Here is a 19,396-nt window from a genome sequence, read left to right as displayed (position 1 = left end):
GGGGGATCCCAAGACGTTCCAAGGCCAGTGAGTCGATGTGTTTCCTCCAACTGCGCCTTGGTCTGCCCCGGGGTCTCCTCTCAGTGGGAAGTGCCTCGAGGACCTCCCCACCTAAGATGGCTCCTTTCCAGGCGAAGAAGCAGCGACTCTACTCCGAGTCTCTCGCGTGACTGAACGGCGTAAACTCGAGTTGTGACAAATCATGACAATAAACACAATGTTTTGGGCTGATCAAATAATTAGTATTGAGAAAGTGTTGTACACTGCCTTTATTTTCTTCTAATTATTTGATCGGTCCAAAACATTGTGTTTATGGTCATGATTTGTCACAACTCGAGTTGGCTTTGTCCATGGCGTAAACGTCTTTAAATAAATACTTTTTGCAACGCTCTATAATCCCATAAGGTATGGGTCTAAGGCCAAGACAAGAAAAATATATATAATCATTCATTTCGAGGAAAGGAAATTGACAATGCGGCAAGATGTGTTTTACATGTTGTTTTAATCCAAAGCTGAAGCAGACAGAAAGAACAGCAGTTGGACTTCAACAAACTAATGAAAGAAAGGAAAAAATAAAAAATAAAAGTATTCAGCAAGAATCTGCAGTGTTAAATGTAACTCTGCTCAGAGTTCGGTCTGAATTTAACTGTGCAAGGAGGACTGAACTGTGCTCCCCCCTCTGGTATAGGAAACATAAAAAAATAACAGTCACATAAACATTGTCTTTATGGTGAGAGATTTGATGGGGAACATGGGGATAGGAAAACAAAAACGTGATTTCTTACAAAAAACACTGTGGAATTAAACTAAACTCGATGAAAAAAAAAACAACAAAAAAGAAGACAAAGAATAATAATTTCCTGTGATCCCCCAGGTCAAGCTGGGCGGGTTTCCTTTTTGCGTGAAGGTGTCGACGGTAAAGGTCGGAGACAAGAACTATAAACAATTAAACATTGATTGACAACCGTTCAGAATGTTAATAATACAGTAGCGTAGCGTGCTGGTGGTGTGTCAGAACTTGCTTCCAAGGTGGAGAGAGCAGTTCTTAAGTACTTTTTTCTAGTTCGCATGAAGCTTCCAGGAAGTGTGTGGAGAGCAGTTCTGAAGTAAACTCTACTTCCTAAGAAATACCTTGTGTCGTGTATTGTGGAGCTGCTACTCTGCTTCCTATAATAAATCTTCAAGGACATGTGTGTGTGTGGAGTTTGCTATTCTCTACAAAAGGCTGGAGAACAGACAGTATCAGACAACGTTGGTTTATACAGTCCCTTTGAGCTCCTCTGAGCTGCTTTTTCAGTTGCAGTTTTTACAGTGCTACCGTGCAACTAACAGTAAACAGGGTGGGTCGTCGTCATCAGAGTTGGGATCTGGACCCAGATGAATCGGGGAGGAACCAGATCCAACAGTGAGGAACCAGGAATCGGTTCCATAACATTTGGAACTGGTTTCGTCACACTGCCAGAGCTGGTGGTATGTGGACTTCACGTCTGCTGTACAATTACAATACCTGTGGTTCTCAAACTTTTATAATTTCAAGGAACCACCATAATTATGAGAGTGTGCAGTCTCAGAGTTGCAGACCTGTTAGGAACACCCTATAGGAATCGTTACGGTCCATTTGTACAGTCTCGGAGTTCCTATACTCTAGGAACCGTATGGTTAAAGGGAACCGTAATGGAATCGGACCATTAAGAGAGAATCGTTAAGGAACCGGAAATCGTTAAGGGATTCCCAACCCTAATCATCGTGTCACCCTATAGGTGCTGCTAGACACACACACTTGTTTTGCTACAGTGTCTCTCCCAACACATTTGCACAGATAAATCAATGATAAAAGCATAAAAAAATATCCTAATAGTAATTTACGCTGATGAAGGCGATCTGCATAGCATTAACCTGAAACACTGTGTGGAGAGACGATTCTAAAGCATCAAATTGGTAAAAGCTTGCACCAATGTGTGAACAGTAAAACTCCTCAGTGTTAATATTGCCATTGATAACACTATCAGTTAAATTAAAGGGAAATGTCATCCGATTATTTTGAGCGTGTGTCGTTGTGATGTGAGATCATACAGTAAAAGTGTTGGAACATTTCCCTGTGTCTTTTCTTTGCATTTCTTCCATGGAATGCACACAAAATCAGGATTTAGGTCCAAAACGTTTCCCTTTAAAATCACTTGAAACCTGTCGTCCCTATTGTGGAGCGAACATGTGGAAATAGCAGATCTACAAAACAGCAGATCTACAAGCTCACAATGCGTCACGCTATTTTCGGCAAAGCCATTTGGTGTAGCGGGAAATACGAGTGGAACCAGTACAGAGCCCAACGGGGGACCCTGGCTAGGATTGGAGTGGTTAACACTCAGGATTTTACTGTGTGCAGGTTAAAAGTCCACCGTTGCTTTGCATCATGGCAACAATGAACAACGGTCTATATGTGGTTCTCAACCTTTTCAGGCCACCCCCAACCCTGATGAGAAGTTTCTTCAGTATTTTCAAAATGTTTGCCTCTTTCTTGACAATTTTGGTCAATGTTTGACCAGTTTTTACATTATAGTTTATTGATTACTTTTGATGCAGTAATGGCCTTTTTAAAAAAGGCCTTAAAAGTAAATTGTCACTTCACGGACATCTGGGGACCCCCAAAAATCATGTAGCGAATCCCCCACCCGACCCCACCCCCAGGGGTCTTTACCCACAGGTTGAGAACAACAGCTATAATTATGCTACAGATTTAAACAAACATAAAAACCTCTCCTGCTACCTGCAGGAGGTGTTGTCCAGGTTCTGACTCCATTCTCTCTGCCCTTACCACTTATACCTGGACCAGTGTGTGTTACTTAGGGCTGGGCAATTAACCCAAAATAATATAGACCGATACGTATCATTTGACCGATACGTAAAATGTGTTGTTTTTATATACACAAGTATATATTTTTCAACGAATCGACACAAAAGATTCTAATAGCTTCTTTATAATCGACTATATTGATTAGTCTGATGAACCACTTAACCCTGTATTGTACTTCACTGTACAAATATAGCCTAGTATCTACAAGCTCACAATGCGTCGCAAAATGCATTGTGAGAATGTGAGCTTGTAGATCTCCTATTTACACTATTTATGCATTTATTTACCGGTATTTAAACAATCGTTCATCAATCCAGGCTAAGGTTTGAAATAATCATTCAATAATTTGTTGTAAAATATTTTAAGTCATATTGCCCAGCCCTAGTATTACTGTTGCAGAGAGAGAGAGATGGCGAGACTAAGGCGCTCAACAACGAGGCACGGCCATCGAGTGGCGTTATGATGACAAGGCCTCGGCTTTACATTCAATTAAAATTGAACCTTTACAGACGCTCCTGACCCCCCTGGAACAAAGAATGAGCTAAGGAAGTCTCTTCCTTCCTGCTCTGGGGCCAGAGACAAGAGCGCTTACTTACATTCCATTTGTCTTTTCAAAAATACTCTGCAATTACGTAGAAGAAAACATTTTCCCATAAGACTGGTAAACCATCCCACTCTCGTTAATTCACATTTACATGTGAATTCACGCGACCGGGATGGTTTACCAGGTACATTTTCCCTTGCATTATTTGTGGGTGGGGGGGGTGGGGGTTAGCCATCAGATCTCAAAACAATCACAGGTTTTCGGGTCTAGAGCTAGAAGTGAGGGGTTGGAAGACTAAAACTAGTGCGAATGCAAAAGCTGTTGGTTGGTTCCATCCCCCTCTCAGTACAATGCGTTAGCTGGGGAAAAGAGAGGAGAGATCGATTTCTCTCTCTCCCCCCTCCTCTTTTTTGAAACTAATAATCTCTTTTACGACGAAACACAAATTAGACTTCCCCCTCTATCATAGCAGAGTGGTTGGCTTGTTACATTGGTACAGTGATAATTATATATATACATATATATATAAAAAATAAAAGACTCCTACAAAAACATTAGAACTTGCCAAGGACAATAAAACGATAAGAAAATACATGCAATGTGCCTCCCAATTCCCACGTGTCGACAATTATTGCTTCTTCTTTTACAACCTGTGTGTGTGTGCGTGCATCTTTCAGTGGTCGGGTGACTGTGCATCCGCAATGGCGTTGGTGGCTTTCTTTCTTCTCTTCATTAGCAGTGGATTGGTCGAGTCCTCGATGGTCTTAATCTTGATTTGCTCATAGTCCACCCTCATGGTCGCCAAGGCACTGGTCATTTCCTCCTGCGGAGGGTGCAAAAACAGCTTGTTAAGAGAAGACCACCTAACGTAGAAACCCCAGCAGTTTCCCTGTTTCAGTCATAACAGTCCACCTTGCGCTTCCAGGGTTTTGGGTTAGACAAATCATTGTGAAATGATCATATAATAATATTTTTTATTGATTGAATATTTTATTACTCAGAAATGTAAACAGCACGTGGTACAGTAAGACATAAAAAGCAGCAACTGGCATGTAGTTTGGGGTATCAGTGGCCACTTTGAACACAAATAACATGGCAGCCAACATCTTCGACTTCATTACCAAAGAGTCTCTGCAAGACGCGCTCTGATTGGTCAGTCTTTGTTTGACTGGCAGTTCTGGTTTGATACCATGGCGAATGCCAGGATAAAACTCATTATCTCCCCTATAATACAGTCAAGGCCCTAACAGGGACAAGCATGTCCATATCAGGATAAAACTCATTGTCTCCCCTATAATATAGTCAAGGCCCTAACAGGGACAAGCATGTCCATATCAGGATAAAACTCATTGTCTCCCCTATAATACAGTCAAGGCCCTAACAGGGACCCCTATAATATAGTCAAGGCCCTAACAGGGACAAGCATGTCCATATCGGTGCATCCCAAAAATATAGTTGTTAAAAAGTGACTGCTTTAACAGTTTGACTGCGGAAAACGATTTACCAGACTTTTAATCAACCCCCCTTCACTGCCGAGATTGTTGTATTACCTTTAGAGCATACGCTGAATAATTTGGGCTTTTAATCCGCGAAAATCGAGCGAAAAAAGCTTCCCCCGTTTGTTATGAACGGCTGGACCACCCGCCATCTTGGTACACCCGGAAGACGCAGCACAGGACCCTCCTCCATGAGGCGTTGAACCCCATTCGTTTGCATTGGCCTCAATTTCCCAGAAGCCCTAGCAGCCCACAGCATGTGACGATTTCCGTTTTCCTCATCAAAACAGATGCATCTACTCTCTTTCTCCGCGGCGAAGACGGATTTTCTTTTTAATTATTACATTGCGGCGGATTAAACACATAAAACAAAAGTCGCGTATGTCCGATATGGCAGCGACATTAACCTGGAGTAATCCATTCAAAGCACGGAAACTGTTAAGGACAAAAGGATAACAAATAAAGTCATGTTGATGACGTCGTATTGATAACAGTCTTTCCCAAATATAGAAGGACGAATGAATTCTTTTGAAAAGTGTGAAAGATAAAAAGAAAATAAGTAAATAATCCCAATTATGGTCAAAAATATATTTGGGAATTTATTTCCCTGACCTACTGTCAGCATGCACTCAATCTGAGAACCCCATCGTCAAACAGTCTGTCTTGAGAGACTAGCATGCACTATACGATTGGCACTGATCGGTCCATATGTTTGCGAGACTGACAGAGCTCGGACTCTAGGAAAAATATGGAAAGGGGGGAAATCTCACCTTGACGTCCTCCCAGGCATCCTTCTCTTCTTTCAGCACACGGCTGGTGTGGAGTGGGGTCTGAGGAACCTCCATCGACTGCTGGAAGGAAGCATAAATGAAAAACATTTAGTTTTACTCCATTATTCAGTCCGAGAGCCCTTTCAGTGCTGCAGAGGGGGGGGTGTGGCCAAAGTGGGACTCTTTGGCGCATTGTGGTTCATATAGGATTATCCTGATCCAGATTGGCTGCAGCCGCAGGTTAGATTTTCAACAGAGAAAACACCGCCTTCTACAGCGTCACCAGACCCCGAATGTGAGGCTAGAGATCTGCTAGCGATTCAGGGGCTGGAGCCAGGCTCACATTCAGGAACCAGGAATCGGTTCCATCACATTTGGTTCCATCACACCTTTCCAGAACCGGTCCCATCACACTGTCAGAGCTTTGTCTGTCTGTTATACAATTACAATACTAGTGGTTCTGAAATGGTTTTAATTTTAAGGAACCCCAGCCCCATAACTCTGAGAATGTACAAATGGAACCAAATGGATTTTGAATCGTTAAGGACCCGGAATCATTTAAATACAAAAGGTTCCCAACCCGCACTACAATTCACATCAAAGTATCAGAGAGAGAGAAAGAGAGAGGTAAAGAGAGATGGTAATGTTCTCACATTGATCCATGGGTGGTTCATGAACTCTGTAATGGTCATTCTCTGGGTGGGCTCAGTCTTCAGGAGGGTCCTTATTAGCTGCTTGGCTATAAAGGGACAATCACACATGGTATTAATGACAATCTGCAATAACATCTATACCAGTAAACTCCAACTAGCAACAAAACAAATTTGTGGAGACATTGCCACTTTGTGAATACCTACGTCACAATAGTAATGCTATGTACAGTATGTACAGTATGAAAAGTAATCCTTACCCTCCTCTGACACGTCAGACCACTCTGGGTTGGGAAACTCATACTGTCCCATCCGAATCCTCTTCTTCATCCCAGGAGAGATGGCTAGACCGTGGTTAGAATAGAAGGGAGGGTACCCACACAACCTGCGGAGGATTAGATCAACAGTACCGTGGTTAGAATAGAAGGGAGGGTACCCACACAACCTGTGGAGGATTAGATCAACAGTAACATACCACATACCTTACTTGAGGGGCAGCCAGGAACAGGACACAGATACATTAAGTTTGTGTCTGGTCACCAGTTCAGTGTTGCAAAAATGCTTCTTGTTGGCGGAACAAATAATGCTTTGTCTGCTCAGATCATCAACAACATAATAACATTCATTTTCCAAATGATTTTCACTTTTGTTTCACTGTGAAAGTATGAACAAATTACAAATTGAACATGACAGAAGCATTCAGTAAAACAGACTTACAGGATATACATGATGACTCCTAATGACCACATGTCACAGGATTTGTCATATTTCTCTGGACCCAAAACCTCTGGAGCTGTAGAGAGGAAGGAGAGAGAGAGAGTGAACATTAATCAACATCCCACTGGCATTAGTCTTGCGTTACCACTTACCAGACTGTTGCCTCCGCAATTTCCAAATGCTTCATCATACCAACGGCCAACGGAAGAGCTGTCATGAGTAAACTATAAAGCGGAAGTGGAGTCTCCTTTACAGTCGCGCACATTTATCCTAATATAAATAGAAAACATCTAAGCATATATAGCTTGTTGCTTAGCAGAAAAGGAAATAAAACAATAAGCTCTAAAGATATTTTTTAAATATATTTCCGTGAGCTTATAGATCAGCTATTTTCATTTGCGCTCGTTTGCATAGACCTGGCCACTTGTTTCTCTTGCAAAACTGGCAAAACGGAGAAAGAGAAAGAGGAACTTATGCACATAGATATAAAAAAACAAATAGATGCCTCATTGGTCGCTGCATTCGTTGGAGCGATGTGTGTTACACTGGGGGAAGTACGCCAGAAGTGTGTGGAAGGCACGTCACGTCACGCTGCCACTCAAGTGATTACTGGCCAATCAAAGCGCATCTTTTCCGGGACATATCAGATATATCATAATATATCATATCATGCACTCTGTGACGCACGCTCCATGCTTCCGCGGGGCTTCGCAAGGAATCTCGGGAATGTTTTGCCCCCCCCCCCCCCCCCCCCCCCTTTAGCACATACGCTCCAGAGCCGGAAAGGGTGTCTACGTTAATATGTCTATGCACACACAAACGCAAAGACTTATGGGCTATATGAAAAAGGTGAATAGGACTATGAACACACTTTATGCAAATATGATTTTTACCTTTTTCTTTCTTTCTTCTAAATTCGTAGGGATTTACTTCAAAACACATACAGAAAATAATTTCACCCACTCCTTTACAACTTGTGATGAGACAATGAACTTGACCAAAAGGCACATTTTCAACCATAGTCTGGGCCATATATTTGTCAGTACAGGCTCCTTCATAATAAGTGTGTGTGTGTGTGTGTGTGTGTGTGTGTGTGTGTGTGTGTGTGTGTGTGTGTGTGTGTGTGTGTGTGTGTGCGCGTGCGTGCTTTGCAGATCCTTACCGACATAGTAGGGTGTGTAGCATGGAGTAGCTAGGGAGTTGTGGGTGGTGGTCTCCTTGGCAAACCCAAAGTCTGTGAGTTTGAGCACTGCGTTGGGCTTCTTGGAGGTATGCAGTAGGTTCTCAGGCTGCAGGGAGACAGCGGCAGGCCGGCCACAAGATAAAGGACGAGAGGTGCAAGTTTGCAACGTGTCAGTATACTGCACTTTGCATGCATAGGGAGAGCCCCTGGAAACATCTACAACATCACATCACTTACATTCTGCAAGCTCTTCAGCAGTGTAGAAATATTGATGCCAACGCAAATTCTGTGTGATTGTTCGATGCAAAACAAACCTTCACATCTCTGTGTGCAATGTTGATGGCGTGCAAGAACTGGATGGCTTCTCCAATGTTCCTCATGATATCGGACGCTTCTAAAATAAAAATAAAAGACAAAAAATACCAAGTTGACAAAACATATTTCATTTTGTTTCATTTCATTAAGTACACCACGGATATAGCAACATGCACATTCTTTCATAAAACTGTTAGGACCTAGAAGACATCCTACTATAAATGCGCCACGTCTCTGTGTGTCTGCGTACGTGTACGGCTGTAATGCACGTAACTCGAGTTTGTACCAGCGACTTCTAATTCGACACACGCGTTCCACACCGGGTGCTATGACAGGTTGACAACGGGTATTATTAGGTTCCAAAGTTGCATCGTTCTCAAGTAGGCCGGTGGCCGACGGGCACGTACCGGTCTCGGTCTAGTTTGTGTAGAATCGACCACAGGAGAGGTCTATAAGGGACGGCGTTGCTAACTGGCTATGAGGCCAGAACTTTACCTCTCTCTGTGAAGGCCTGGTCTCCTCTGTCCTGGATTCGACTGAACAGCTCTCCTCCATCCATGCTGGAAGGCACACACACACACACACACACACACACACACACACACACACACACACACACGCACACACACACACAATTCAGGAGTCAGCACAAATCGACAGCAACAGGACAAATTTAAAGCTGTGATCCATTCATTCCAACATTCATTCGATCACGATTCACCAGGTAACGATTTGATTATACGATGCATTGCAATTAATCACACCCTTCTATATTACTGCACAACATCGCACATTTTTCATCAGTCAATACAAGCAGTCAGATTACTGAACAACATACTTTATTTAGAATTATCTCGCCCTAAAGGGCCCATATATTATTCTTTTTGACACCACTACTGACATAGGCACTATAAATAACTGCATGCCATTTATTCTCTGATGCTGGCTGGCGGTAGGAACAGAATCACAAGTTAATACATCGTGGGTTGAGGAAAGAACAGTGTGTACCAGAGAGAGTACAGTGCAGTACAGTCATATCTGGATTTACTATACAGTAAGCTACTGTGTGGTCGCTGTGCATGAAACGGGTCAGTAACACAATACACATACAAAAACCGAAAGCTACAAATTGAATGACTTCGCTGAAAGTGTGTGAAATGCTGCGTTACTTTAAGCCTGATAAAACTGCTGCCGCACATGTCAAACAGGACTGCACTTTAGTATCACAACTGGAATGAGTAAGAAAGGCGACCCATTAGAAACTCAAACCATCTGCCGCAGCTGTGACTGGAGGGAGGCAGAGGTTCTTCTTTCTCTTTTGTCATGTTTGACATGGCGTGCTCCTTCAGCAGAGGTCACTGGACTGTTCACACAGTCGTAGTTTCCTTAGGACTGAGGCTGCAGCCCCATGGGTTCTGTACAGCACTTTGGTACCACAAATCTTGTTTAAAAAAAGAAGACGTGATTCGATTTGAAACAGAACATGGTGACCTATAGTAACACTGAAACCGGCCCAGGCCGTAGCGTAACGGTCTGGGCACCGGACTGGTGATCCAGTCGCGGTGTGCCAGCCTACTTTCTATCCCTTAAAAAATCAATAAAGGCGTAAGCCGCAAAAAAAATATCTTTAAAAAAAACACTGAAACCTCATCCGTAGAGAGCACGACTAGGTCAACATCTATCTGCAATCTCAGAAGATGAGTAAACTTGAAGCTCAACACTAAAGCTAGCTAGTATTTCACAACGTGTGATTTTCTTGGAAAAGCTCATTTCTTTCATCAGAATGACCTTTTTTTCTGTTTGTTTCTTTACATGCCAGTCTCTCTATAGTATAGACTCAGAGAGACTGGATAGAGTCTATACTGTCTGAGCTATACGCGCTCCTCAGACAGTACTGGAAATGTGTCACGTGCTGTGGCTTGAACCTGAAAAATCAAAGTTAGAGAAAACACTTCACCTCATTTAGAAGAAATGGGTTAAGTCTCATGGCGCACGCACGCACTTTACAATAACTAATGTGACCGTGTTTACAATAACTGAGAAGGCATGGCATTGATTGGATTTACTGTATGTGCATGTATGTGCACATGCAGTCTGTAGTTTTTGTTCATTTACATGGGTATATTGGGTATATTAAAGCATGAAGTCTGTCATTTGTGGGTGATCAGGTGGGGTGGGAGCAGCTAGTTACAGGAGTTTTTGTTTTTTATATGTTGCATGGATGTATCCTGGGCCACATGACAGGATTCCCTGGGGGGGGTCAATTCGAGAATATAGAAGAATTGTTATTTTGATCAACGTTTGCCAACGATGTCTCTCCTACTGGTTCCACCTCAATACAGCATGGAATTGTGGACAAAATCTTATTCAAGTTGTGGCTGTGGGTCTCAAAAGCCGAATAAATAATGCGCCTTGACATGAAAAGGGTTGAAAACCACTGCATTATTGCTTATTGGTGTTGATTGGTAATGGTATCTGATATTATTACATTTATGTGGATGGATAACAGAATTTAAAAAATAATTTCCGTATCTGTTACCCATTTACTAGCACCTAGTCCTAGGGCACCAACAGACTACTTTTCAACCAGGTCAGGAAGACACGTTATGAGACAAAATACATACAAAGTTCAAACAGAAAGGATGATAATTATTTTATATCATCCCATTCTGCTGCAACAACTGTGCTGAGACAAACCACAAATCATATATTTTCCAGTCAATAGTGAAGTTAGAAAAAGAGAGTTGAAGGAACAATATGACAGCCTATTTTCACAAATCTTGTTGGTAAAGAAGGTCATCTCTATCAGCCATTGATCATTTTCACAGGAAGAATTGCTCCCAATTTTTCCACTGAAAGGAAACGGACATTTTCAGCTAGTTTGTGGAGTAACTGAAGTCTGGAGCACCAGAACTAAACTTCCCCTCATTTCAAACTCGTTTCCTTTAACAACAGACGGTGCCCCAGCAATGATCAGCCACAGCCGTGCCCACAAACCTGTGAGTTCCTCCTCGCTCATTATTCAGCAGCAAGCACCGTTTAAGAAAACACTGAATATGAAAGACATGATGCGTGAAGGTGAAAGCGTGTTCCATTCATGCCATGCCAGTCTGCTTTCTCACATTCAAAGTATACAGATCATCATCATCAGTGACAGGTGACCACCTTGTGGCCTCTTTGAGAATTGCAAGCAGCATGATTTGAATGGACTGGCAACCAGAAGTTATCTGTGCCACCGGTGCCTACAACTGTCACACAGAAGATAGTTGTAGTGTGTGAAATTGGATTTATTTTGGCAGGACTGTGTTTTTTTTTCCCGCCTCTCATTTTAAGTCCAGTAACACCTGCTTGGAGTATTTATTTGTTCTTCTTCATCAGAATAATAGTGCAATATATTTATCCTGTACTGTTGTGTTGCCAATATTTGATCTTGATCTGAAATTGTATTAAGTGGCTGTCATCGGAATTTTAGAAGTCCCATATATATTGCGTATCATTTGATGTGCATACCGGTACCTTTTTTTTTTTTTTTTTTTTTCACACAGCCTTTATTGTTCATATTGGACTATTGAGTTATGATACGTTAGGATGTACTTTATTATTACAATATTGACTTATTCTACGTTTGGATTATTATAAATATGAATCAGATGCAAAAGCGGTGGTGGTTTCCACTGTCTGGTGATGGTAGACCTCACCAACCTTAGAAATCTGCTAGTTCCGGTGCCATAAAAGGTTGCCCAGAGTATATTTACAGTAGTGCAAGTGCACCAGAGAGCATTATAATAGTCCATGTGCACTCAGAGGCGGTTATAGTAAGGCATCTGCGCACTCACCACTCCATGACAATGAGCAGACACTTCCTGCCCTGATAGAGGTTTTCGTAGACGTCGATGATGCGCACGATGTTGGAGCAGGGCGACGCTCTCCAGTGGAGTTCCACTTCCCTACGAGCTTTGGCACAGTCCTGAAGCATCTGGAGAGAAGGGCACACACACATAGGGGAGGAAATTAATAAAACTATAGCTACAGAAGCCATCAACTATGGCTCCTTTTCAACTACAATATGCATATTTCACAAAGGCCATGTTCACTGGCTCCACGGTCATCACTTGAACTCCTAGCTTAATTCACAGCATACAGTGTAGAAGTGCAGTGCTGCCATCAGCAGGCAGACAGACAGACCAACAGCAATATTCCCCTTCCAGAATTGTGTGAATGTAGCGCCCTCTTTGTGCAACAATGAGCCATAACACAACTAAGAAACTAGTAGAGTGTATATTTATTTATTTTGCAGATTTTGTGGACCAAATGTTTAGTAAGATGTTAAAAGAAATGTAAAAAAAAAAAAACCCAGAGAGAACATAGTTTAATGATAAAACACTAGGTTTGGAAATCATAGTGGCCTTGGGCTATATATTAATTGGTTACTTTTTAAGCTGTACAACAAATTCTACTCAACTCATCTAAACTGCTCATGAAATTTCATATCAGTAATTCTTACTCAAATGTATTCGTTCAGCAAAAAGCGATATTGTTGGGTGTACGACAGGAGCAATAATGTGGCGATTGTGCTGGCTTAAGGAATTGAAAGAGATGTCCATTCAAAAGCTTGGGCTAGAAACACCACAACATGTAAAACAATCTAAGGGGCTGGTTCGTTCTTGTGAACTAAAACTTTAAGAGAGCTACTACAACAACATCACCACCTCTCACCCCAAAATACATACACCATTTTATAATTATAATTCTTATAAACTAACATATACTGCACTACTAGCAAAGAGTACATTCCAGGGTTACATTCTTACCAGTAGAAACAGAAAAGTGCATTTCTTATTCACAGTCAAATCAAATGTGAACAAAAGAAACTTACATCCTCTAAATGTATTAACCCATTAAGACATGAGGCCGATTCTCTAAATCAGTAGTCTTTTCTTTCTTTTCTTTTTTTGCAGATGTACAAGCTCGCAGCATGGCACAAAGTGACACTGTGAGCTTGTAATAATGTCTGCTATTTCTGAATAGCCAACGCAAAAGAAACAACAACTAAAATGACAGATGCTTTCCTGGTTTAAATAAATAAAGAAAAACAATGTGCACAATTCTGTATCCTTCAAAATGAGCTGGGCTCTGTCCAAGTAGTGTTTGGACTTGCATTCCAGCACTGCCCACCACAGCCACTCTGGGACTCTGGGACTGGTTCCAGTGGACACTGAGAGCCGTCACAGCCATGAGAAGAGAGTCCAGTCTGCTGCGCCGTCTGTCTGGATGGACGGACGGACGTTTGGAGGGGAAGCAACTTCTACCCCACCCAGTTCAACCGGGGGATGATGACCTTTGATCCAGTCCCTCTTAAGCCCAAACCACACCAAAGGGTCGGTCCGGGACAAAACGGTGTGGTCAACCACACCAATGCAGGTCAATGAGTTGCATTGGTGTGTTTTACTTTAAAAAAACGTTTTGTCCCGACCCTTTGGTGTGGTTTGGGCTTTAGGGCTGTCAGTCCCCATTGCAAATTTAAATTGACGATAAATTGTCACACAAATAATTGTGATTAACGATTTTATTGTGTTTTTGGGGATCTACAGATCTACAATCTCGCAGCGCGACACGAAGTGATCCGCTATGAGCTTGTATATCTGCCATTTTAAAATAGCAAACACTAAAATTGAAAATGGCACGGAATAGAATGCTTTCTCAGTTTGAATGGGTTAAAGTGCATGGCACATGCCACCAGAAAAAAAAGAGTGCTTATTATCTATCTACTCCTAATTATTTGCCATAGATCTGAACTCTGATTTGTTTAGGTAGTTTAGTAGTTGCATATTAAACATGGCAGGGCATTGTAGACTAGACAATGTCATATTATTCGTCTTTCATCACCAACACCTCAGCTTTTATGGTTTTTAGTTTTGTTGTTGTTTACATAAGTATCATATACCGTACATTTCAGTGAAATGTCAGGAAAGAATGAAGACATGGACTAAGCCTACTGTACACAACACTAGCTGAGATTTCAGAGAGCAGTCACATTCTGTTGCTTACACAGTCACACACACCCTCCTACATGTTGAGACCTGTTGATTCCCACAATCTTTGAATGGCATGTTTGAAACTATAGGCTGACTATTAGTCTGCACACAAAGTCATCTGGCTAGTGTCTTGCTCTTGGCAGTGTCAGACAAGATGCAAGCCAAGCAATCTGTGTTTGTGTTTGTGTGTGCGTGTGCGTCTCCATGAGTTTGGAGACAAATACGCCCTCAATATAAGGACAATCATGAGTCACAATTTGACATCAATGTAAGAAGCAGCCAGTTGCACTGTGCTGAGCATTACATGTGGACCTCAAATGCAGTAACAACAATATTACCATCATACTAATTTAACTGGATGCCAAATTTCATGCATACAGTATTTCATGCATACAGTATCCAAAAACCTCAACGAGTGCTTTTGTGAGAAAATGACATGCGATCACGCATGACGTGTGAACAAATAAGATGTAAATGTGCAATTTGAGATTCAACATGTTGTCATATGACACATGTTGTCGACGATGTAATGGTGCGTTCAGACAGGCGGATGGAAACGATGCAAAAACACATCTCAGCATAATTTGCGTCACTTCGCTGGCTTCCATTGACAATGAATGGTAGACTGCATTGTTTAATCCGCCCACTGTGAACGCAACATAAGAGTGACCACGTGAGTAGCCAACAGTCGAGCTTGCATGGGTTGACACTGCTCTCTTTCAACCTGGTGTCGCTGTTTTGGGCAGGTCGTTGTGGGAGAAGGTTTTGACAAATTTACACACATACACAAAAAACTGAAAAGGAAAGGGAAAATCTAATATAGCAAAAATAGCCAATCTCTACACATACATGCTCACAATTCAATACATTCTAAACCGGCTATTTTTGCGTTATTTGCAAACAGGAATAGCATGTGGTTGTGGTCAGTCCATATTTGAACTACAGGGCCACACAAAAGTATCAAAAGTACCGTAACAGATCTGCAAGCTTGAAGCGCGACGCGTTTGGCGTTGTAGATCTGCTATATTGCACTTTTTTTTAATTTGAATCCTGAAAAGTAACAGTTTTGGACAGAGACGTTATTAACTTATTATTGGTCGTTACTCAGAGAGAGTGGAACACACACTGGAGTTCAAGCACCCGTCCTGAGACAATAAACAGGACTGGCTGACTGCTTGCGTCAAAGCTGACATCTGAGGGAAAAACACACAGCTACTAACGCACACAAGGATTTACGTAGATAGGTCAATCTTTATTGATCCGCGTGGGGGAAATGCAAACGTCATAAGAGCTACTGCAGCGTGAATGAAAAACAGGATAGTACAGTTATTAGTAAAGAGATAAGAAGAGGATTTCTTTTTTAACTGTACGTCACTTCCTTCAACCAGCGCTATGAGCTTGTAGATCTCCTTTCTTTTTAGCGTGAACATACATTTTTGTGCAAATCTTTGATGTTATAACAGTTTGACTGCGGAAAACGATTTATCAGACTTTTAATCAACCCCCCTTCACTGCCGAGATTGTTGTATTACCTTTAGAGCATACGCTGAATTATTTGGGCTTTTAATCCGCGAAAATCGAGCGAAAAAAGCTTCCCCCGTTTGTTATGAACGGCTGGACCACCCGCCATCTTGGTACACCCGGAAGACGCAGCACAGGACCCTCCTCCATGAGGCGTTGAACCCCATTCGTTTACATTGGCCTCAATTTCCCAGAAGCCCTAGCAGCCCACAGCATGTGACGATTTCCGTTTCCTCATCAAAACAGATGCATCTACACTCTTTCTCTGCGGCGAAGACGGATTTTCTTTTTAATTATTACATTGCGGCGGATTAAACACATAAAACAAAAGTCGCGTATCTCTGATATGGCAGCGACATTAACCTGGAGTAATCCATTCAAAGCACGGAAACTGTTAACATTTTTAACTCAAATCTTTGCTTCTCTGGGATCCCTGCCTGGAAGAAAAACATTTTGAGATGGAGGTCTACAGCCAAATACAGATCATTTTGGGGGGGTCCTTGACATGAAAACGTTTGCGCACCACTGAAAACTGTTTATTTATTTATTAATTTTTTAAGACATTTGTAGAATTGGCCTCAGGTCTAATAATGGGTTAGAAACAACAACATCGTCCTCTGGTCTGGTGTGCACACAGAGCCACAAAGCCACGACACACTCACCCATTCCCGGTGCTACACCACTACACCCAGGCCCAGAGGCCTACTTTCCCTGTCCTGACCTGGACGTTGTTGCATAATGTCAATAAGTGCCGTGAGCCTGTCCTCCTCCTAGGTGTTTACTCTCAGCGGGGCCATATAAGAATAGCCAAGTGGAAGTGCAAAATAAAGCTAGATAAGCCTCAAGAGGCCGTGGTTGTCAAAATCTTAGTTGGCCAAGTAACCACGGTAAAACCACCAATTTTATGGTGCGCTATGTTGTTCCCCAAGCAACGGCAGTTTGCTTGGGGTCACCAAATAGTCACCAAACTGCCAAGAAATTCAATATAAGACATGAACCTTAACCGCATAAACCCATCACGAGACAAGAGCCACACGCCGGACTAGTGTGATTTACAAGTTAGCCATTGTTGCAGATGAATCTCAAAACACTGAGTAATAACAACAGGCTTATAGTGACACAGCCGCCGAGCACCAAACAAGGACTGGGTTCAGTTAAACATTGGGAAGTAGTTTAAAATAAAAAGGTGGATATATTTGACGCGCATTAGCCTGCTGTCCATGTGTCAAAGAGGAACCGAGATGAAGATGTGCTCTAAAACTGCTATCAACCCTTCCGAATACAACTACCTCTTTCCGCAAACAAAGGCGCACACACACACACACACACACGCGCGCGCGCACGCACACACACACACACACGCACACACACACACATACACACACACACACACACACCTCTCCACCTAGTGTCGTGTGGCGTCACAGCCCAACATCTGCTGTGGTCCCTTTGAGGCTAAAGCCTTGTGGAGGGGGAGACGTGGGGGGGGGCAGATGGACATACAATAAACCCCTCCAGCCGACACAAAAGCCCCCTGAGCCCGGGGCTGGAGGACAGGGGGTGTGGTGGGACGGGGGGCTGGGACACCGTGGGGTTGAAGGATCAATCCTCCACCTGCCTGTGTGGGACACGCACGGAAGGGGTTAAGACTGGTTCCGTCAATGCAGGAAGAGGGTTTAAGATAGATAGAGATAGACTGCTCAGTGGAGGGTGGTGTCACAATGGAACGAGGTATGAGTGGGGAGGCGGTATGACAGAGGGTGGTATGGGGATACGGTTCCCTGTGGGTTTCCCTGTGACCCATGGGGGTTAAATCAGCTATGGGGATGAGCTTTTGGTCTGTTATTGAGGCTAGGGCATTGTGCACCAGCTTATAAGAGAGGCATCAAACCTGTTGTGTTATTTTTGGCAATGCTGGGTTAAATATCCATATGGGAGTGTGGGGGTGGGGGGGGGGGGGGGTCTGTATAACTGTCCGTCTGTGACACAGATAAAACGGACAAAAAACAATGACATAAGCACCTTAATGGGGCATGTCTTCAGGGGTTGTCACCTTAATGGTGCATGTCTTCAGGGGTTGTCAGTGGCGTCACTTCTGCCATTGCATTGCCCTTTTGTGCCCTGACCTTTATTTGTGACGTCACAGAGTTCCAGCAAGGCAGTAAGGCATTTGTATTTCATTGTACGATAGTGGCACATACAGTAGCAGATCTAACAGTATATCACAAGCTTGTAGACCAGCTATTTTCACAATATTTATCTGTGGAACAGAGTCAAACTAAATGTAAATGCCTCAACTATATTGAACTTGCCAGTTCAAATATATTATTATTTTGGTGGTGTCAGGTGTTTGTTTGTTAGCAGCCACTTGACTCACAGGTGGGTGAGTCAAGTGGCTGCCTTCATCCGACGTAAAGGCAGCCAGACACCTTGCTCAAGGCATCTTTCTGTCTGGCTAACAGGTGTCCCATTGCGCAACACAACCGTCATTAAAGATAGGACTCACATCAGTCGGAACGGCACAGAGTCGCAGCGAGTGACTACATCTACAGACTACAGTACATTGCACGTAGAAAACAGCTGTCTCACTTCCTCACACAGACGGATGGGAGGGGTGGGGGCGGGGAGAAAGCCGACCGAGGAGGAGGGTCTGATGTGAGACAATAAGGATTAGGAAATCAGATGAGGTGCTAGAGGAGACGAGTGACTAACGTATGATCAACGATGGGAATTTTAGCATGTGTATTACTTTTTAATCTCAGTTCCACCTCACAGATGCTTGTCCAAACAACCTGAAATCCCCTCCTCTGTATCGTTTAGATCATCACTTCGATACAGAAACATGCTAAGAATGATGTGTTATTTACTGTACCTAATTATTGCAGTCTCCTACAGTTTTCAAATGATATGGGGATCTCCCGTGTGACTCTGTGCTGTGGTTTTGGGGGGGGTGAGAGAGTGAGAGTGAGTGTGCGTGTGCGTCTGTGCGTGTGTGTGCATGCGTGTATGCGTGTGTGTCTGTCTGTGTGGGGAAAATCCATCGACAAATAGTAATAGTCAATACTATTCTCTGTTCCATTAGGGTCCGTGTCCACAGAGAACGCACTTTGGATATCATGTCCATAGCACTCGCAGATGCCTGCACAGATTGAACCCATCAACCATTGAGGTGCTCACTGCTCAAACGTCCCGTCATCCGTTTTCATAAGCACAAATAGCTTAGCTGAAACAATGTAAACATGGTTACAGTAACAATTCAACACCGAGTGAGAGTGTGTTTCAATACATGGAAGACTGGCGCTGCCAACTCAAAA

At 42.8% G+C, this 19,396-nt stretch overlaps 1 protein-coding gene across 2 annotated transcripts in view; it reads right to left on the bottom strand.

Annotated features, from left to right (window-relative positions):
• Positions 1-483: 483 nt before the first annotated feature.
• Positions 484-19,396, bottom strand: part of mapkapk2a (MAPK activated protein kinase 2a) — a 31,074-nt gene continuing 12,161 nt past the window's right edge. Inside the window, exons 2-10 of one of the 2 annotated variants that reach the window (XM_083770527.1) lie at positions 12,363-12,502; positions 9,022-9,086; positions 8,526-8,605; positions 8,191-8,317; positions 7,029-7,104; positions 6,572-6,696; positions 6,315-6,400; positions 5,662-5,742; positions 484-4,218 (exon numbers count right to left, since the gene is read on the bottom strand). In XM_083770527.1, coding sequence (XP_083626653.1) covers positions 4,069-4,218; positions 5,662-5,742; positions 6,315-6,400; positions 6,572-6,696; positions 7,029-7,104; positions 8,191-8,317; positions 8,526-8,605; positions 9,022-9,086; positions 12,363-12,502 — 930 coding nt within the window. In that variant the 3' untranslated portion in view covers positions 484-4,068. The remainder of the gene's footprint in view (positions 4,219-5,661; positions 5,743-6,314; positions 6,401-6,571; positions 6,697-7,028; positions 7,105-8,190; positions 8,318-8,525; positions 8,606-9,021; positions 9,087-12,362; positions 12,503-19,396) is intronic. The other variant, XM_083770528.1, reaches the window with a different exon arrangement.

Source organism: Protomyctophum parallelum (genome assembly GCF_964188405.1).
Source record: "Protomyctophum parallelum genome assembly, chromosome: 8".
NCBI lineage: Eukaryota > Metazoa > Chordata > Actinopteri > Myctophiformes > Myctophidae > Protomyctophum > Protomyctophum parallelum.
This window is presented reverse-complemented; position numbering and strand designations above follow the sequence as displayed.